Raw genomic sequence first — 19,836 nt, 5'->3', positions numbered from 1 at the left:
AAAATGCAAATCCTGTGGTTCTGAAGTTTCAAGGACACTCACTGATTTTCAATTGGAACGCTGGTGTATTTATTAGCTGCTCCCTGCTTTGAGGACCAAAAGGTATAAATTCTCATCCCTGTTGGGATTTCTTAGAGCACTTACTGTGAGGTATGGAAATATATTATCCACATCAGTAATTTCCTAAAATCTCTTTAAAGATTTAACATCTGCAGCCAAAAGCTTAACATGTGTAACCTGATGTTCATAAATTATTGAAGAGATGCTCGGCTTTTTCATCTAGTACCTCTGCTTATTGTTGTTTTGTTATATAGCAGCATCGATCTATATTACCAGACTGTGTTAAACCTATACAATGGCACAGGTTCTATTCAGTAGACGTTAGATTGCCTTCACTCTGTTTATTTATTAACTGTATATATTGTGCCACAGATCCACGAGGCATAATTGGATTGGATTGAGGATTTATTCATGGCATGCAGTATTCTTAATTTGATGAGTAATGTTTATAGTAAACACAAAGGGTGGTGGGTGTATGGAACAAGCTGCTAGTGGAGCTAGTTAACATGTGGCCAAAGGGCCTGAGATCACACTGTAGCACTCTAAACACCAGGCTCTTGCTATGCTCTTAAGTGTATCAAATAAGAACTATTTGGCTGCCAAATGTACATTTCCCTCTTAAAACATCTTACAATGCACAAGCTTTGTAAATGTTCATCAACATTCTCTTTAAAAGTGGACGGGTGAACTCTTGGGAATTGAGCACACTTTTAGAATTGTTTTGTGCTTTTATTTTGTTTCTTTTTACCTTATTACCGTAATTCATAGGGCTGGTAGTTTTACACGTAAAGGGAATATTATTCCCACATCAATAGGATATCTTGTACTTTGCAGACTAACATGGCCTGTGTACAGATGCTAAAGAAAATAGAAATTGAGCAAGGAGACTGTGCGAAAGGAAAGCATATTTATTATCCCGTTAACATCTCATTAACAAGTTTCCTTGATTTATGGCATGTTCTTTCTTGGCAAAATAATTAAGGGTGACTTGAATGACAACCCGAAATGCATTTAATTCATCACTCAGGTTGCAATCATTTTCATTAAAATGTATTATGGAAATATTTCTATTAATTAGCAGAGCATATCAAAGTACACTTTTGAAGTTCTTAGCTTGTAAACTTAAACTATTTCAACATTCATGAATATTAACTTTTTTTCAGAATTATTTGTTCAGGCCACTGGCATTGTCTCTTTCTAGCTTGTGTGTGTGTCTTTAGTGTTTTAGATGAGAGTGTGGCCAGGGTGGTGTGGCTGCCTTTATGAAGCAACACTTATGACAGATCCCTTCGATAACAATGTCCTGACAGATTAGATCGATTTGTGACTGAATTAGGTTTTTGCCCCATGAACTCTGGCATAAGACCATGTAATTGTGTGAAGCAACATAGAAACAAATACTTTATTCCTCTGGAACAAAAACTGGAGGTGATTTAATATGTTTGATTCATGGTCCAAACTGAAAGATAATTGCATTTATAGATCCCTCCAGTCCGCACTCGAGTTTAATGCATACTTCCAAATTCAGGGACAGTTTCTTCTCAGCTGTTATCAGGCAACTGAACCATCCTACCGACAACTAGAGAGCCATCCCAAGTGACCATCTACCTCAATGGACACTTTTGGACTATCGTTAATCATACCTTACTAGACTTTACCTTACATTAAGCATTATTCCCTTTATCATGTATCTATACACTGTGGATGGCTTGACTGTAATCATGTATCATTGTTCCACTGACTGGTTAGCACGCAACAAAAGCTTTTCACTGTGCTTCGGTACACCTGATAATACATTAGACTCAACTAAATTGATTGCAAGCAGTGTTAACCAAACAGAGCAGCAATCTGTGAAGATGTGAAAATGAAGATGAGACTGCATTTAGGGTATTGTGCTCAGTTCTGGGTACCATGTTATAGGAAAGATATTGTCAAGCTGGAAATGGTGCAGAGAAGATTTACGAGGATGTTGCCAGCACTAAAAGGTCTGAGATATAGGGAGAGGTTGAGCAGCTGGCATTTTATTCCTTGAAACGCATGTATAAAATGATGAGAGGAATAGATCAGGTAGATGCACATTTCAAGATGCAGTCTCTTGGTGAATCGAGGACCAGAGGACATAGGTTTAAGGTGAAGGGGAAATCTATATTACTAAAAGTAAGATCTTGACCACTTCCTGTTTATCTGTTTCCTGATTTTAGAAAAAAACACTGCCACTTACAGCTGTGATTTTTGTCCAGCTTACTCAGAATCACCCTCCGCTGCACAGGATAAGAGGATTTTTCCCATTGATGAAACAAGACTTACAAATGTTTAAAAAATGTTGACATTCTCGCTGCTGCCCATTAGGTGGGAGGGGGGAGGGACTATAAAACCCGGAAGAGTTGTGCCTCAGTCAGTCTCTGCAAGATGGGGGAAGTGAGAGGGTCATGTCTCTCAGTCTGAATTGTGAACAACACTGAACACATGTCTACTAAACTGTGAGTGTGGTTTTACTGACCTTGAGTGTCCTTAATGTGGTTTGAAAATGAAAATGTGGTTGGTTTGAATTAAAAGCACTGCAAATGGTTGGTGGGGTTTGGGTTGAAGTAAAGGCACTGCAAATGGTTGGGTTGGGTTTTGGGTTGAAGAAAAAGCACTGAAAATGGTTTGGTGCGGTTTTGGGTTGAAGCACTGCAAATGGTTGTTTAGGGGTTTGGGGTGAAGTAAAAGGACTGCAAATGGTTGTTTGGGGGTTTTGGGTTGAAGTAAAAGCACTGCAAATTGTTGTTTGGAGGTTTGTGGGGTTTTGGCTTGAAGTAAAAGCACTGCAAATGGTTGTTTGGAGGTTTCAGGTTGAAGTAAAATCACTGCAAATGGTTGTTTGGGGGGTTTGAGTTGAAGTAAAAGCACTGCAAATGGTTGTTTGGGAGTTTTGGGTTGAAGTAAAAGCACTACAAATGGTTGTTTGGGGGGTTTGGGTTGAAGTAAAAGCACTGCAAATGGTTGTTTGGGGGTTTTGGGTTGAAGTAAAAGAAATGGTTGGTGGTCTAAACTTGACAACTACCTGTTTGCACTCTATATTGATTTTAGATAAAACGCTACCACTTACGGCAGTGATTTCTGGCCATCTTACTCAGTCCCCCTCCGCTCATCAGGTGCAGAGGATTCTTCCCAATAATGAAAAATAAAAGTGTTATTAATGTTTAAAAAATGTTGAGAATCTCTCTCCTGTTAATCATGTCATGAAGGCCACACCTTTTCTGGTGGGAGGGGGGAGGGATTATAAAACCCAGAATTGTGGGTGTGGCTCAGTCTCTGCATGATGGGGGAGGGAGAGGTCATGACTTTGTGATTCAGCTGTGAATCAACTGAACACGCTGAATGTCTACTGAACTGTGAGTGTGGTGTTTTGTGTGGTTTTATGGTGGTTTCACTCTGCTTGAAATAGTATGAAACTGCATTTGAATGTGGTGGCCTTGCACCCTGCATGAAATGGTATGAAACTGCATTTGAATTTGGTGGCCTTGCACCCTGCTTGAAGTGGTCGGAAACTGCACTAGAATTTGGTGGCCTTGCACCCTGTTTGAAGTGGTCGGAAACTGCACTTGAATTTGGTGGCCTTGCACCCTGCTTGAAATGGAATTTCAAGGAATATCCGTGAGTTAACTGCCAGCCCACTAGCCGCGAGTGAGCTGCCAGCACATCAGGCATGAGGGACTGAGCTGCCACCCCAGGAATCCACTGGCCACCAATATTGGAATTTGTGGAGAGGTGGAATATTGCATTGGGGGACCAGCCCTCCCGTGTGAACATGGGACCCAACGGGTCCCACTTAGTCTAGTGATTTAATAGGAATCTGAGGGGTAACATTTTCACACAAAGTGTGATGGGTGTATGGAACAAGCTGCCAGAGGAGGTAGTTGAGGCAGGGCTATCCCAATGTTTAAGAAACAGTTAGGCAGGTACATTAATAAGACAGTTTTGGAGGGATATGGACCAAACACGGGCAGGTGGGACTAGTGTAACTGGGACATGTTGGCCGGTGTGGGCACATTGGGCCGAAGGGCCTGTTTTCACACTGTATCACTCTACGACTCTAAGACTCTAATTTTTTGCAGTGTGTGAATAATTTTTCTCTGTTTCAGGAAGGTGGGGTGGCAATGCTCGTCAAACTGTGCAGACAAGAGGCTCCTTGTTATTTACATATCCTTGCCCTGAGAGCGCTGGCATCAATATGTGTTGCGGAAGAAGGCATCAGTGAGCTGGAAAAGGTAGGCTGGGGAATTAATATCAACGTGAACAGTCTTTGTTCTGAACCTTGACGAGAGTGAGCAACCTTGCTCTCAACATCAAAAGAAAATCAAGTCAATGCAATTGCTGTAATTGAATTCAATTCTGCACATATTGGAACCTGTTCATTATATTGCAACTACACCTTGAGAGTCCTGATTTGAATAATATTCACTGCGTTTGGAGCTTCTGAATGTGACAATTAGATGTTGTGTCACCAGCATTAGACAGGTAATTATTACCAGACAAAAAGAGGTAACTGAGCAAACGAGTGTTTTGTAAAATATTTGCACCAGCTTCGAAAAATGTATTTCAATTCATTTTAGTCTTTTATCATCTCACACTGGAAACGTGAAGAATTGGTGGCATGGTGGCACAGCTGGTGGAGTTGCTGCCTTACAGTGCAAGAGACCCGGGTTCGATCCCGACCTTGGGTGCTGTGTGTGTGTGGTTTGCATGTTCTCCCTGTGACTGGATCGAAACATAGAAACATAGAAATTAGGTGCAGGAGTAGGCCATTCGACCCTTCGAGCCTGCACCGCCATTCAATATGATTATGGCTGATCATCCAACTCAGTATCCCGTACCTGCCTTCTCTCCATACCCCCTGATCCCCTTAGCCACAAGGGCCACATCTAACTCCCTCTTAAATATAGCCAATGAACTGGCCTCGACTACCCTCTGTGGCAGAGAGTTCCAGAGATTCACCACTCTCTGTGTGAAAAAAGTTCTTCTCATCTCAGTTTTAAAGGATTTCCCCCTTATCCTTAAGCTGTGACCCCTTGTCCTGGACTTCCCCAACATTGGGAGCAATCTTCCTGCATCTAGCCTGTCCAACCCCTTAAGAATTTTGTAAGTTTCTATAAGATCCCCTCTCAGTCTCCTAAATTCTAGAGAGTATAAACCAAGTCTATCCAGTCTTTCTTCATAAGACAGTCCTAACATCCCAGGAATCAGTCTGGTGAACCTTCTCTGCACTCCCTCTATGGCAAGAATGTCCTTCCTCAGATTTGGAGACCAAAACTGTACGCAATACTCCAGGTGTGGTCTCACCAAGACCCTGTACAACTGCAGTAGAACCTCCCTGCTCCTATACTCAAATCCTTTTGCTATGAAAGCTAACATACCATTCGCTTTCTTCACTGCCTGCTGCACCTGCATGCCTACTTTCAATGACTGGTGTACCATGACACCCAGGTCTCGCTGCATCTCCCCTTTTTCCTAGTTGGCCACCATTTAGATGAATTTCCTCCGGTTGCTCCGGTTCCCTCTCACGTTCCTCTGTAAATTGCCCCTGGTCTGAGGGAAGTGGATGAGAAAGTGGGATAACTAGTGTGAACGGGGGATCGATAGACGACATGCACTAGGTGGGCCAAAAGGTCTGTTTACATGCTGATTCTCTAAACTAAATTAATAGAAATCACTCTCTGACTGTCGTTCAAAAGGCTCTGATGAGTATGTGGTAGAACAAAGTGCTGGCGTAACTCCGCAGGTTAGGCAGCTTCGCTGGAGAACATGGATGATCATAATGTTCCCTCCACCTAGGTGAATGGAGAGTTCAGTGTTGTTAGTATCTATAACAGTCCACATGTATGTAAAGGCATGGTCTTCACTAGTCAGAGATTGCTCCCAAAATTGCCCGCAAAGTTCCTTCCCCACTTGAAGTGGAGCAAATGCTGACAGAGGTAACAACTACTGAAGGTCATAAGTTCACGTGATAGGAGCAGAATTAGGCCATTCAGCCCATCAAGCCTACCCCGCCATTCAACCATGGTCGGTCTATCTCAGCCTCTTAACCCCATTCTCCTGCCTTCTCCCCATAACCCCTGACATCCGTACCAATCTATCTCTGCCTTAAAAATATCCATTGACTTGGCCTCCAGAGCATTTAGTGGCAATGAATTTCACAGATTCACCACCACGTGTAGTCTGCTGAAATGACTAGTTTTATTTGGAGCAATTGTACAGTGGAACTTGCATTGAATGTTTTTTTAAATCCATGTTCATAAGTGATAGGAGCAGAATTAGGCCAATTGGCCCATCTACTCATGATCTACTCATTCAATCACGGCTGATCTATCTCTCCCTCCTAACCCCATTCTCCTGCCTTCTCCCCATAACCCCTGACACCCGTGCAAATCAAGAATCTTTCTATAGTGTATCTCTGCCTTAAAAATATCCATTGACTTGGCCTCCACACCCATCTGTGGCAATAAATTCTACAGATCCACCATCCAAATCCAAAATCTTGGGAATCATATTCTTAATTTTGGAGCCGATTTTTTTTCTGGCCATTTGAAAATTGTTAGTTGCTTTTATTTATACTTTTCAAGCAGTGTCTCTTTGAAAATTGAAACTACAGTTAGATTTGGAGGGGAGATGAATGGAACCTTCTCCCCCCAGAGAGTGGTGAGTATTGGGGCAGCAGGCTCCCGGGATGCCAGTGTGCCGGGAATCTGCCCGGGAGACTTGGTGGACGGACGACGGAAGGCCCGGCGGGGAGAAGCTCGGAATCCACTGAGCTTGGCCCCGGTGTTGCCTCCAGCGCCTTCAAGGTTGACTGCAGGCGGCGCCCCTGGGACTCAGAGGCAGTCGGGTGAGGAGACGGCCGTCGGCTGGCGGGTGAAGCCAGTGAAGGATGATGTGTAGCAATGTTACAAAATTTTGAGATTTTAAAAATCAAGTCTGCAATTTATCCCATCAGATAAAGCATAACAATAAGTTTAATTTGACACCAAATTCACTTTCATATCTCAAGTATTAAAAAAGTTATGGCCATTTTCATACTCGGAAATTAGCATCTTGTTCCCTATTGATTTTCAATGGACATTACAAAAAAGCTGTGATCTTGGATTGTCAAAAGGCCATTTCTTAAGGAAAGATTAACATTTTTAAATAGCCTAAGTGTCCAAATAATATTCACAAATAATTCACAATATAACATGATTTTTATATCTAATTTACATTAATTTATAGGCCAAATGGAAGGAATTTAGTGTTCAATTGCTGTAAATAAATGCCCATTTAAATCGGCTTTCTAGTGGGTTTCTGTGAACGCGCTGGTTTAGAATGTTGACATCGCGCTGGATTAGTGCCCTCAAATGCCGAGAAAAATACTGCGGGATATAAAAAGCCCAAAATGAACTACTCGCTATAGATAACTTGATATATAGGGTTATATATATGCCCCATTTAATGTAAAAATAAGGTACATACCTTTAATTGTTTGCTTTATAAAACCCTGGGGCTGCGAGAGGTTGCGGAATCAGATAGTAATTTTAAAATTATTATAACTATATTATCGAGGCCTATAAAACTAATAATACCTTTTGCGACCGGGTCTTGCAGCGATTTTTGGTTAATGATTTACTAGGCTGAACATCTGCGTTTAGTACAGCCTAGTAAAAATCGCGTTTTAAACCCGCCCCCTCCAAACAGCGCCAAAATCGCTGACCTGGCTGTGGGCAGATTCCCAATGGCGATTCAGGTAGGTTTTGTAACATACCTAAATGATGGAGGGGGCTCTGCAGCAGCCTGGGGCTTACTTGGATCGGGAGCCGCTCCAGTCCGTCCGGTGACGGCGGACGCTGGACTTTTTTGCCGACTCGTGCATGTGTGATCTACGCAGTGTGCACACGTGACAATAAAGCACGGTGGACACACTGCCTGGGAGAGTGGGTGGCAGCTAGACCACTGCAGTCACTGAAGCAGTCTTGAGATGAATGCCCGCATTGCCCAGGTATACAGGGCAATGGTCCAAATGGTTGGGCAACGGGGTCAATACTGAACGAGGCCCAGTGGTCACTGTGACTAAATCAAGTGAATAATATTACCCTCATAGTTAGCCCACCTCACCCCCACCTTTGAGGTTTTGGGGCGGAACGGTGGTGCAGTGGTAGAGTTGCTGCCTTACAACGCCAGATACCAGGGTTCAATCCTGACTATGGGTGCTGTCTTTATAATGCATTTCGTTGTCTCTGTACTGTACACTGACAATGACAATTAAATTGAATCTGAATCTGAATCTGAATCTGTCTGTACGGAGTTTGTGATTTACATGGATTTCCTCCTGGTGCTCCAGGTTCCTCCCACGTCCCAAAGACTTAGACTCATTGACTTTAGTAAAAATTTGTAAAATGTCCGCAGACTGCAAGATAGTGCTAGTGTACAGGGTTGGTCGGCGCAGACTCGGTGGACCAAAGGATCTGTTTCCACGCTGTATCTCCAAAGTCCAAAGTCTAGATTGTTCTTATTTTGATTTGCAATGTTTCAGGCTCACTGTCCACTGATTTCGAAGTCAAAGAGCAAAAGATAAAGAATTAGTCCCTCAGGACTCTAGTGTCAAGTGGCCATCAACCTGTTTTCAAAATTCGACTCCTGGACAATTTTAATTAACTGGAGGAGATCTTCAGCATTGAAGGATAGTGGACGCATAAGGTGTTTGACTGACTGGCCATTCCAGCAGACTGCCATCATTGCATTGTTTCAAAGCGACCAAGCTGTCCACTTTAGTTGACTAAATGTCTTGGCCATCAACCTTTCTTTGTGCAATTTAAGTTACTATAGCAACCAATTTCCCTCTGGTTGTTTAAATGTCTCGACAAGAAATGTCAATGAGTTTTAGAACTTATGAACTGAGAGTATGGCATTAAATCAATTCTGATTGAAATCCAGGTATGTGCAGTGCTTCTGTTGTGATGGTCGGAGTGGGTATAGCTACTCTACCTCTAAAGGTTAAAAAATAGATTTTCAAATATCTAGAATTTTTAACATTACCGATAGATTGCAAACGTTTAAAAAAGCAAGTTTATCAATTAAATTAGGTCCGTAAACAGCCTAAACGGTTTATAGAATGACAATTAGTTTGTTTAGTTTAGTTTAGCTTAGTTTATAGTCAAGTGTACCGAGGTACAGTGAAAAGCTTTTGTAGTGCGCTAAAAAGTCAGCGGAAAGACTATACATGATTACAGTCGAGCCATCCACAGTGTACACAGATACATGATAAAGTGAATAGTGCAAGGTAAAGTCCGATTAAAGATAGTCTGAGGGTCTCCAATGAGGTATATGGTAGCTCAGAACCACCATCTAGTTATTGATTGAATGGTTCCTCAATATCATTGGCACCAACAGGAAGGAACCTTCTTGTTGACAAAATGCCCTGGGTACTTACGAAGGGACAGCCAATAATGTTGTGGTAAGGGTGTGTGAGACAATCAGGCTGATTAATTGTCGGACACACAATGAATTTCCTTGCTCAGATGCAGCTCACAAAGCATTGACAAGGATATTGCTGGGATTTGAAAGCCTTAGCTACAGGGAGAGGTTTGGCAGGCCAGGACTTTATTCCTTGGAGTGCAGGAAGATGAGGGGTAATCTTATAAAGGTGAGGGGAATAGTTAGGGTGAATGCACAGTCTTTTATGCAGAGTAGGGGAATCAAGAACCAGCGGGCATAGGTTTAAGGTGAGAGGGGAAAGATTTAATAGGACCCTGAGGGGCTAATTATTCACACAGAGGGTGGTGGATGGACATATATATATATATAGTACGAGCTGCCAGAGGAGGTAGTCAAGGCAGGTATTATAATGGTATTTAAAACATTTGGACAGCTACATAGATATATAAGATTTTAACATATTTGTGTCATATACAGGCAGGTGCAACTAGTGTAGATGAGGCATCTTGGTTGGCTTGGGTAAGTTGGCCGAAAGGTCTGTTTCTGTGCTGCTGTGTGACTCTACACACTAATGATAAATACAACAATAACTATATGATGAGTGCAAAACACCAGAATGGTGCAAGATTGCTATGCAATCTGAAGCATTTTGCGTCAGCATTGGGCAGCATTGAAGAGCTGGGCCGAGGGGTTTATTTCTGTGCCCTTCTATGACTCTATGATCAAGCTGATATTTAACATAGGTAAAGATTTTATTGGTATGCCTGAGATAGATCAATAGTACGGTTGATTAGTACGTGTATCATAGGTGATGGGGCGAAGACTGGAGAATGGGGCTGGGGAGAGATAGATCAGCCATCATTGAATGGCGGAGTAGACTTGATGGGCAGAATGACCCAATTCAGCTCCTATCACATGACCTTATGACCATAATATTGTGCAGATAGCACACAGTATTTCTGAAGACAGAATGTAGGTTTAGATCTGAGTTCAAAACCTTTGATCTGGGCCTGTTCAACCTCTATGAGTTACTGGTGAGGGAGCTGGGATCAATGGGAAAGAAACAGAGCATGCACAAGGGATCACAGACAATATAGTGTTAAACTGGGTGAAATTGCAGCTCATCCATAACACATGCCCAACACAAGAGGAGTAGCTGCCAGTATACTTTATACTCTGGGTCAAAAGATTTCAACTTGAAATCCCATCCTTGGAACTTGCATACAAAAATTGAGATGTTTGGCAGTCCGGTCCAACTGAGGGAATGGCGCATTGCTGGAGAGACCAGTCTAGGAATTGTCCCCACGCATTTTAATTTGTTAAAGTACCATTACGGTTAAGCAAAATGCCATTGTGAAAGTTATATAGACTTCAAGTACGATGGATTTGAGGTTCATGAAACACTATTGTCCAATTTCCCGTATGGTGCTAGGAAAGAAACCTACTACACTATAATCACACTTGGCCACTTGCAGGCAGTATCACCACTGCAGCATAGGTGGGGTGATGTTAGGTGGAGCATAGGAGAGTGGGGTGGAAGAGTCATGAGCTGGCTAGTGAACAATGCCAATAGAGGATAAAATGGGTAGGAAGGAACTGCAGGTGCTGATTTACACCGAAGATAGACACAACGTGCTGGAGTAACTCAGCGGGCCAGGCAGCGTCTCTGGAGAGAAGGAATGGGTGATGTTTCGGGTCGAGACCTTTGTTCAGACTGAGAGTGTGGGGCAAGGGAAATGAGAGATAGAGACGGTGATGTAGAGAGATATAGAACAAATGAATGAAAGATATGCAAAAAAAATAATGATGATAAAGGATACAAGCCATTATTAGTTGTTTGCTAGGAGAGAATAAGAAGCTGGTGCGACTTGGGTGGGGGAAGAATGGAGAGAAAGGGAATGCCGGGGCTACTTGAAGTGAGAGAAATCAATATTGATACCAATAAGCTGCCCATGTGAAATATGAGATGCTGTTCCTCAAATTTGCGTTCATCCTCACTCTGACAAAGGAGGAGGCCTAGGACAGGAAGATCAGTGTAGAAATGGGAAGGAGAATTAAAGTGTTTGGAAACCGGGAGATCAGGTAGGTTCAGGCAGACTGAGCGAAGGTGTTCAACAAAACGATCGCCCAGTCTACGTTTGGTCTCGTCGATGTATAAGTCCACATCTTGAACAACGGATACAGCAGATGAGGTTGGAGGAGGTGCAAGTGAACCTCTGCCTCACCTGAAAGGACTGTCGGCATCCCTAGACAGAGTCGAGGGAGGAGGTATAGGGACAGGTGTTGCATCTTCTGAGGTTGCAGGGGAAAGGTATCTGGGGAGGGGGAAGAGATGAGTTAACCAGGGAATAGCAGAGGGAAAGGTCTCTGCGGCAGGTGGAAAGGGGAGGAGATGGGAAGATGTGACTAGTGGTGGGATCGGTTGGAGGTGGCAAAAATGTCGGAGGATTAAGTGTTGCATGTGATGGCTGATGGGGGGAAAGGTGAGGACCAGGGGGACTATGTCTCTGTTGTGACTAGGGGGATGGGGACCAAGGGTACCGAGGAGACACATCAGCTTGGGCAAGTTGGGACAAAGGGCCTGTTTCCACGCTATAAGATCCTCCATTTCCCATTCCCATAATGACCTTAGATAGACACAAAAAGCTAGAGCAACTCAGCGGGACAGGCAGCATCTCTGGAGAGAAGGAATGGGTGACGTTTCGGGAAAGAAGAGTCTTGACCCGAAATGTCACCCATTCCTTCTCTCCAGAGATGTTGCCTGTCCCAATGACTTACTCCAGCTTTTTGTGTCTATCTTTGGTTCAAAACATCATCTGCAGTTCCTTCCAACCCATAATTACCTTTCTGTCCTGGGCCTCCTCCACTGTCAGAGTGAGGCCCAACACAAATTGGAGGAACAGGGCCTCATATTTTGCTCTGGTAGCTTACACACCAGCGGTATATACATTGGTTTCTCTAATTGCATTCCCCCTGTCTTGGCCCCTCCCCACCCCAGTCATCCTGCCTGTTCCACTGTTCACATTCATATATCTCCCAGAAGGCAGTGGAGGCCGATTCACTGGATGCATTTAAAAGAGAGTTAGATAGAGCTCTTAGGGCTAGCGGAATCAAGGGATACGGGGAGAAGGCAGGAACGGGGTACTGATTGTGGATGATCAGCCATGATCACATTGAATAGCGTTTCTGGCTCGAAGTGCCGAATGGCCTATTCCTGAACCAATTGTCTATGTATCTATGTATCCCTTTGTTATCACCTCTTCCACAGCCAACAATGGACCATTGTGGGCTCCACCTTGCCTTGGTCATCGGTGTCGGCTCTGATTAGTTCTGAACATTTTCAAACCTCTAGCTTTCCTGTCCCCTGACTCTCAGTCTATAAGAGTGGTTCGACCTGAAACATCACCTATTCCTTTTCTCCAGAGTTGCTGCCTAAATGGCCTGTCCCACTCTGCCGAGTTGAAAGGACCGTAAAGATTTTTGTGATCTACGAACTCCTCCTCCCGACTATCTTTTTACTCGTGGACTATTTTGTCATGCTGGAAAAAACGTCCCGACTTACCTAATGCCCCGAGGCATAACGAGCCGCTACGAAATATCTTCAGACTCCTACGGCCACCCACAGACTCGCTACAGAGATTCTCCGTGTTTGAATCAAGGGGAAAACTCGGGAGAATTTGTGAGTAACTCGGGAAAGAGTTACTCCAGCATTTCGTGTATTTCTTCTATGTGTGACTCTGCGACTGTACTCAAAATTAAATGAACCAGAGGTGTTAATTGCTCACAGATTGAGGCTAATTTGGTTTTTCTTCCACACTCCGATCAGATCATGGATTTGGATCATTTATCTTAATCCCAACGTACCTTCATCCGCTGTGAGTCCGCTGCATTTCCGAGATCCTGTTATCTGTGACTTTGTGTTGTACCATAGAATCTACAGTGACTGAAAGCTTTAATATTAGTACCTCAGGTACAAGATAAAGAGCTGTGTGAGTGTGCAGGTGTAAATACATTTATTAATATGCACACTCATAAAGAGGAAAATGAAAAGGGTGGCACGGTGGTGCAGCGGTAGAGCTGCTGCCTTACAGCGCCAGAGACCCTGCTTCGATCCTGATTACCGATGCTGTCAGTACGGAGTTTGCACGGTCTCCCCGTGATTTGCGTGGGTTTTCTCCAGGATCTCCGGTTTCCTCCCATTCCTCCAGGGACGTACAAGTTTGTAGGCTCATTTTATTTGGTATAATTTTAAATTGTCCCCCGTGTGTATAGGATAGCGTTAGCTTCCGGGATCGCTGGTTGGCATGGACACGGAGGGCCGAAGCGGCCTGTTTCCACGCTGTATCTCTAAACTAAATTAAACTAAACTAAACTAAACACATTTAAACATAAGTATAATGCGTTAATTAGTTTGCCGCAATTTGAGTTTGCGTTGGATTTGAACCAGTTCGTGCTTATATATATATCACTTACCTGACGCAGGATAAAGCTTGCCTTTTATTTATTGATTTAATATCTGCTGACCTCCACTATAATTGCAGTCACTGGAGTGGGTGACACATATTTCGAGCATCACTCCGGGGCTCTGTGGGTCACGGTTTGCGAGACAAACTCTGATTGCTTACTGACAAAAAAAAAATAGAATCTTGTTCAAAACAGAAATAGTATATCTTTCACAAAGAGCCAGAATCCATTTTTTCATTTTATTTGAATGCGAGTTGTTAGAATGATTAAGTAATATTCTTTTTGAGATTCTTAAATCTGATTTATTGGGTTTCCTGTCTCGACATAGATTCCGGCAATTAATTTGCAGTGAACTTGTTGATTCAAATGATGTAAGAATCCACTTGCCTCATTTGCCAACAGTATTCACAAAGGATTCTGTAAATATAAACCTATAGGTACCAGGATAATGATCAGAATACCAAATGCTGGAGGAACTCAGCAGGTCGGGCAGCATCTGTGGAGGGAATGGACAGAATGGACGTTTCAGATCGGGACCCGTCTGCAAACTGAAAGCTGGAAAGGAGAGGTGGGGCCTAAAAAAGTCTGGTGAGTGATAGGTGGATACAGGGCTTGATTGGCAGATGGATGGATAAAGACCAGAGATGAAAAGAAAACAAAAGGCTGTGAGATAAAGAGAGGATGTGAAGCAGATGAAGGGATATGTTGTAGGAAGTAATTGCCGATGCTGGTTTAAACTGAAGTTAGAAACAAAAAGCTGGAGTGACTCAGCGGGACAGGCAGCATCTCCGGAGAGAAGGTAGGTTCAGATGGGCTGAGCGAAGGTGTTCAGCGAAACGATTGCCCAGTCTACCTTTAGTCTCGCCAAGGTATAAGGGTCTGCATCTTGAACAACGGATACAGTAGATGAGGTTGGGGGAGGTGCAAGTGAACCTCTGCCTCACCTGAAAGAACAGTTGGGGTCCCTGGACAGAGTCAACGAAGGAGGTATAGGGACAGGTGTTGTATCTTCTGCAGTTGCAGGAGAAGGTACCTGGGGAGGGGGTGGTTTGGGTGGAAAATGCTGAGTGAACCAAGAAGTTGCGGAGGGAACGGTCTCTGCAAAAGGTGGAAAGGGGTGGAGATGGGAAAATGTGGATAGTGGTGGGATCCCGTTGGAGGTGGCGGAGATTTTGGAGGATTATGTGTTGTATGCGATGGCTGATGAGGTAGATGGTAAGGACTAGGGGGACTCTGTCTCTGTTGTGACTAGGGGGAGGGGGAGCAAGGGCGGAGCTGTGGGGTACCGAGGAGACATGAGTGAGGGCCTCATCTATGATGGGAGAGGGGAACCTCTGTTCCCTAAAGAATGAGGGCATCTCAGATGTTCTAGTATGGAACACCTCATCTTGGGCGCAGAAGCGGAGGAATTGGGAGTAGGGGATAGAGTCTTTATAGGAGGCAGGGTGGGAAGAATTGTAGTTGAGATAGTTGTGGGAGTCAGTGGGTTTGTAATATACAGTAGTCAGTAGTCTATCTTATGTGATGAAGACTGTGAGATCAAGAAAGGGGAGGAAGGTGTCGGAGATTGTCCAAGTAAATTTGAGTGCAGGATGGAAATTGGTGGTGAAGTTTTTTTTTGTTAGAAGCAATTGTACAAAAATGATCGACATAACAGTTATACAATTTTCGCACAGCTTCAGTTTTAACATTTTTATAAACTATTAACTAGGTAGGGAAGAAAAAAAAGGGAAAAAAAGGAAAGAAAGCAGAAAAGAAAAAAAAAGCAAGGAAAAAAAAGAGAACTAGAAAAGGTGTGCAGGAAGCGGAGATTCTGCCCTTCCATACGCCCGCTCACACAGCCCTACCATCAGTTTTGAATTTGTGTTCAACCATTATGTTGTTGAAGAAATTCAATAAAAGAAGACCATATTTTTGAAAATTGATCTGGTTTGTCAGTCAAGACAAACCAGATCAATTTTCAAAAATATGGTCTTCTTTTATGGTCTTGTCTTGACTGACAAACCTTATTTTTTCTAGATGTAGTGTCTCGGTCATTTCTGTGATCCACATCTTCACTGTGGGGACTGTTATCTTTTTCCAGAATTCAAGTTATTAAACCGTAGTCAAGGAAGCGTTTTCGCAGTTATTAAACCGTAGTCAAGGAAGCGTCTTTGGAATATCGTTAGATTAGCGCAGTCTCTCTGACATTCCTAATATTATTAGTTTTGGATATGGCTCCAATGGAGTTTTAGAAATAATATTGAATATTTCCGTCCAGAAGTTTTGCATTTTTACACAGGATACAAAAGTGTGAGTTAGGGTGGCTTCTTGAAAGTGACATTTATCACAGTTGGGAAGATCTTGTTCAATTTGGTCTTTGAGTAGTATAACCTATGCAATACTTTAAATTGTATCAGGCAATGCCTGGCATTTAAAGAACAGTAATGTATGTATAGTAGACTTTCCTCCCATATATCTTTCGAAATGGGTAAACCCAGCTCATCCTCCCATGCTCGCCTATAAATCTAAGAAGGTGGAGTGTCAATATTTAGAAGAGTGTTATAAATGTAAAATATCAACTTGCTTGTATCGGCATGTCTATTCAAACAGTCATCTAATATATAAGGACTCATAAGAGAACAATCATGTGTGTATGTTTTCACGTAATCTCGAAGTTATTGGCATTCAAATCATATTTATCCTGTAGTTCTTGAAAAGAGGAGAGAGTCCCCTTCTTATAGAGGTCTCCCACAGTTTTGATTCCCTGATTCTTCCATTGAACAAACACCATATCTAAAGTAGACGGTTTAAAAGAGGGATTATTTGCAATGGGAAAAAGAGAGACATGTTTCTCAATTTAAGACTGAGTTTCAGCTGTTTCCAGATATGGATAGTACTATGTATTATCATATACATTGACTTATTCAGATGTGTTGGAGATAGGAGGATCGCGCCCATACAAAAAGGCAAACAATCTTCCCTCTCCATTTTTAACCAATTTACATGTTGACGTGTATCGTTCAACCAGAAAGTTATATATTTAATATTAGTTGCCAATTGGGTAAAAGAGAAAGTTATGTAGAGCTAAACCTCCATTTTCTTTGGATTTTCACAAATGTCTTTTGTGTATTCGGTGGGTTTTGTAGTCCCAAATTAAGTTAGTAACAATAGAGTCCATTTTTTTGAAAAAGCTTTTTGGGAGATACATCAGTATTGATTGGAATAAGTATAAAAGTTGCGGAAGGAAGATCATCTTTATGGCATTTAATCTACCAAGAAGGGAAATAGGAAGTGTTTTCCAAAATTGTATATACGTATACAGTTTAGTAATTAATTATGGGAAGTTTGTTTTAAACAAAGAGGAATACTTTCTCGTCACATAAATTCCAAGATATCTGAACTTTTCAGTAACGGTACTGAAAGGAAATTGTTGGAGTTGAGAAGGGTCTTGTTCTTTTCTTGGCATGATTTCACTTTTATTCCAATTAATTCTGTATCCAGAAAAGGAACCAAATTGGTCTATAATACGTTTGGAATACTAACTTGGGGGTTAGTAATGTACATCGTCTGCATATAACAAAATTTTATTGGAGGTATATTTAGTATTATATCCATAAATGCCTGGATGGATTGATGGTGAAGTTAATGAAGTCTATGAGTTCTGCATGGGTGCAGGAGGTAGCACCTTGGCAGTCATTGTAGATTGATGCTGTTCAGCCACTAACCACATGTTGCTAACTTCACTAACTCCACCCCATCACCATAGCTATTACAGCACTCTCCTCCTTCTTTAGTCAGCAGATGCTGCACGAGGTCCCAACGGCTGACAGCTTCCAATGCTGTGCTTGTGCAACAGTGATTAAAGCTATGTTTGATCTAATGATCACTTCATCACTCACATCATTTACAGTCATCAATGTAACGGAGATTGAGTTCAGGGATAGGACCAGTGTATGCCAGGAACAGGGATTGTTCAAAGTACCCTACAAAGAGGCAGGCATAACTGGGGCCCATGCGGGAGTCCATAGCTACGCCTTAGACTTGGAGGAAGTGGGAGGAGTCCAAAGAGAAGTTGTTGAGGGTGAGGACCAGCTCCGCTAGACGGAGTAGAGTGTGAGCAGAGGGAAATTGTCTGGTTCTGCAGTCAAGGAAGAAACGGAGGGCTCTAAGGCCTTCCTGGTGGGGATGGAGGTATAGTGACTGAATGTCCATAGTAAAGATGAGGGAGTGGTGGCTCGGAAAGCGGAAGTCATTAAAAAGACAAAGGACATGTGAGATATCTTGGACATAGGTCGGGAGAGACTGGACTAGGGGGGATAGGGATAGGATGGAGTTGAGGTTTGTGGGACAGGAGCAGGCAGAAACAATGGGTCTGCCAAGGCAGTTGTGTCTATGGAATTTGGGGAGACGGTAAAACCAGGCCGTGTGTGGCTGGGAAACGATAAAGTTGGAGGCTGTGGAAGGTAGACGGCCAGAAGTGATAAAATCAGTTCTAAATCAGTGATAAATATATATATAGTTGGATGGATATGGATCACATGCAGGCAGAGGAGACTAAGAGACTAGCATCAATCTATAATGACTGCCAAGGTGCTACCTCCTGCACCCATGCAGAACTCATAGACTTCATTAACTTGGCATCATGTTGGGCATGGATATTATGAGCTGAAGGGCCTGATCCTGTGGTGTACTGTACTGTACTGTTCTATGTTCTGTCGAGCTGGTGATGGTAGGACTGGTAAGCTTATTAGGCTTGTGGCAAATATTCCAGTCATTAACACAGTGCAATAATCCACCTTATCTGACCAACCCAACCTTTCTCATCTTTTATTTGCCAGGCTTCCAAGCACTGGGAAACAATCTGCAGTTAGTTTAAAGTTAGCAGGTTAAAGGCAAGGTGTCCTGAAAGTGGTGGGTTTTTAATCTTCTCATGAGTTGGGGGCTTCACTGGAGAGCCAATGTATCGATTGTGTTGAAACAGTGCGGAATAGTTGGCATCTTGTAAACCCACCTCCAGCTTCTGCTAACATCTTTTCAATGTTGTTGTAGTACCTGCTGCAACAACCACTTCTGGTCTGAAGAAGGGTTTCGGCCCAAAACGTCGCCTATTTTCTTCGCTCCATAGATGCTGCTGCACCCGCTGAGTTTCTCCAGCAATTATGTGTACCTTCGATCTTCCAGCATCTGCAGTTCCTTCTTGAACCATTTCTGGTACCTCGTTCCATACACCCACTGCCAGGTAAATGGATAATACAGCTTGTTTCAGAAGGAACTGCAGATGCTGGAAAATCAAAGGTACACAAAGATGCTGGAGAAACTCAGCGGGTGCAGCAGCATCTATGGAGCGAAGGAAATACGCAACGTTTCGGGCCGAAACGTTGCCTATTTCCTTCGCTCTATAGATGCTGCTGCACCTGCTGAGTTTCTCCAGCATCTTTGGATAATACAGCTTGTTAGCTTTCCTCTTCTTCTTCTTCTTTTGTGTGGCGTGCACAGCCTAAAGCTGTTGGACAACTTGTTCTATTTGATCTTCCGTTTGTGCACGTCGATTTGATTGCATGTCGAAACAGGGCGGACCACGTGAAGGTTGCAATCTTCCACCCCCAGCTTTTCTCTTGAGACAAGATTATATTCCACAACTGTGGAATTCATTGCCACAGAAGACTGTGGAGGCTAAGTCAATTGATATTTTTAAGGCGGAAATGGATAGATTCTAGATTTGTACGGGTGTCAGGGGTTACGGGGGGAAGGCAGGAGAATGGGGTTGAGAGGTGAAGATAGATCAGCCATGAATGGCGGAGTGGACTTGATGGGCTGGATGGCCTAATTCTGCTCTTATGATTTATGAACCTATTATGGATTAGCATCCTGCCTCCTTACAAA

The 19,836-nt window shown here is 43.0% G+C and overlaps 1 protein-coding gene across 1 annotated transcript in view; it reads left to right on the top strand.

Annotated features, from left to right (window-relative positions):
- The window catches only part of LOC129705948 (protein inscuteable homolog), a 230,274-nt gene that overhangs the window by 130,921 nt on the left and 79,517 nt on the right, over positions 1-19,836 (top strand). Inside the window, exon 6 of the mRNA XM_055649883.1 lies at positions 4,188-4,313. Within this exon, the coding sequence (XP_055505858.1) occupies positions 4,188-4,313 (126 nt within the window). The remainder of the gene's footprint in view (positions 1-4,187; positions 4,314-19,836) is intronic.

The sequence above is a fragment of the Leucoraja erinacea genome, chromosome 18 (assembly GCF_028641065.1).
Source record: "Leucoraja erinacea ecotype New England chromosome 18, Leri_hhj_1, whole genome shotgun sequence".
Lineage (NCBI taxonomy): Eukaryota > Metazoa > Chordata > Chondrichthyes > Rajiformes > Rajidae > Leucoraja > Leucoraja erinaceus.
This window is presented reverse-complemented; position numbering and strand designations above follow the sequence as displayed.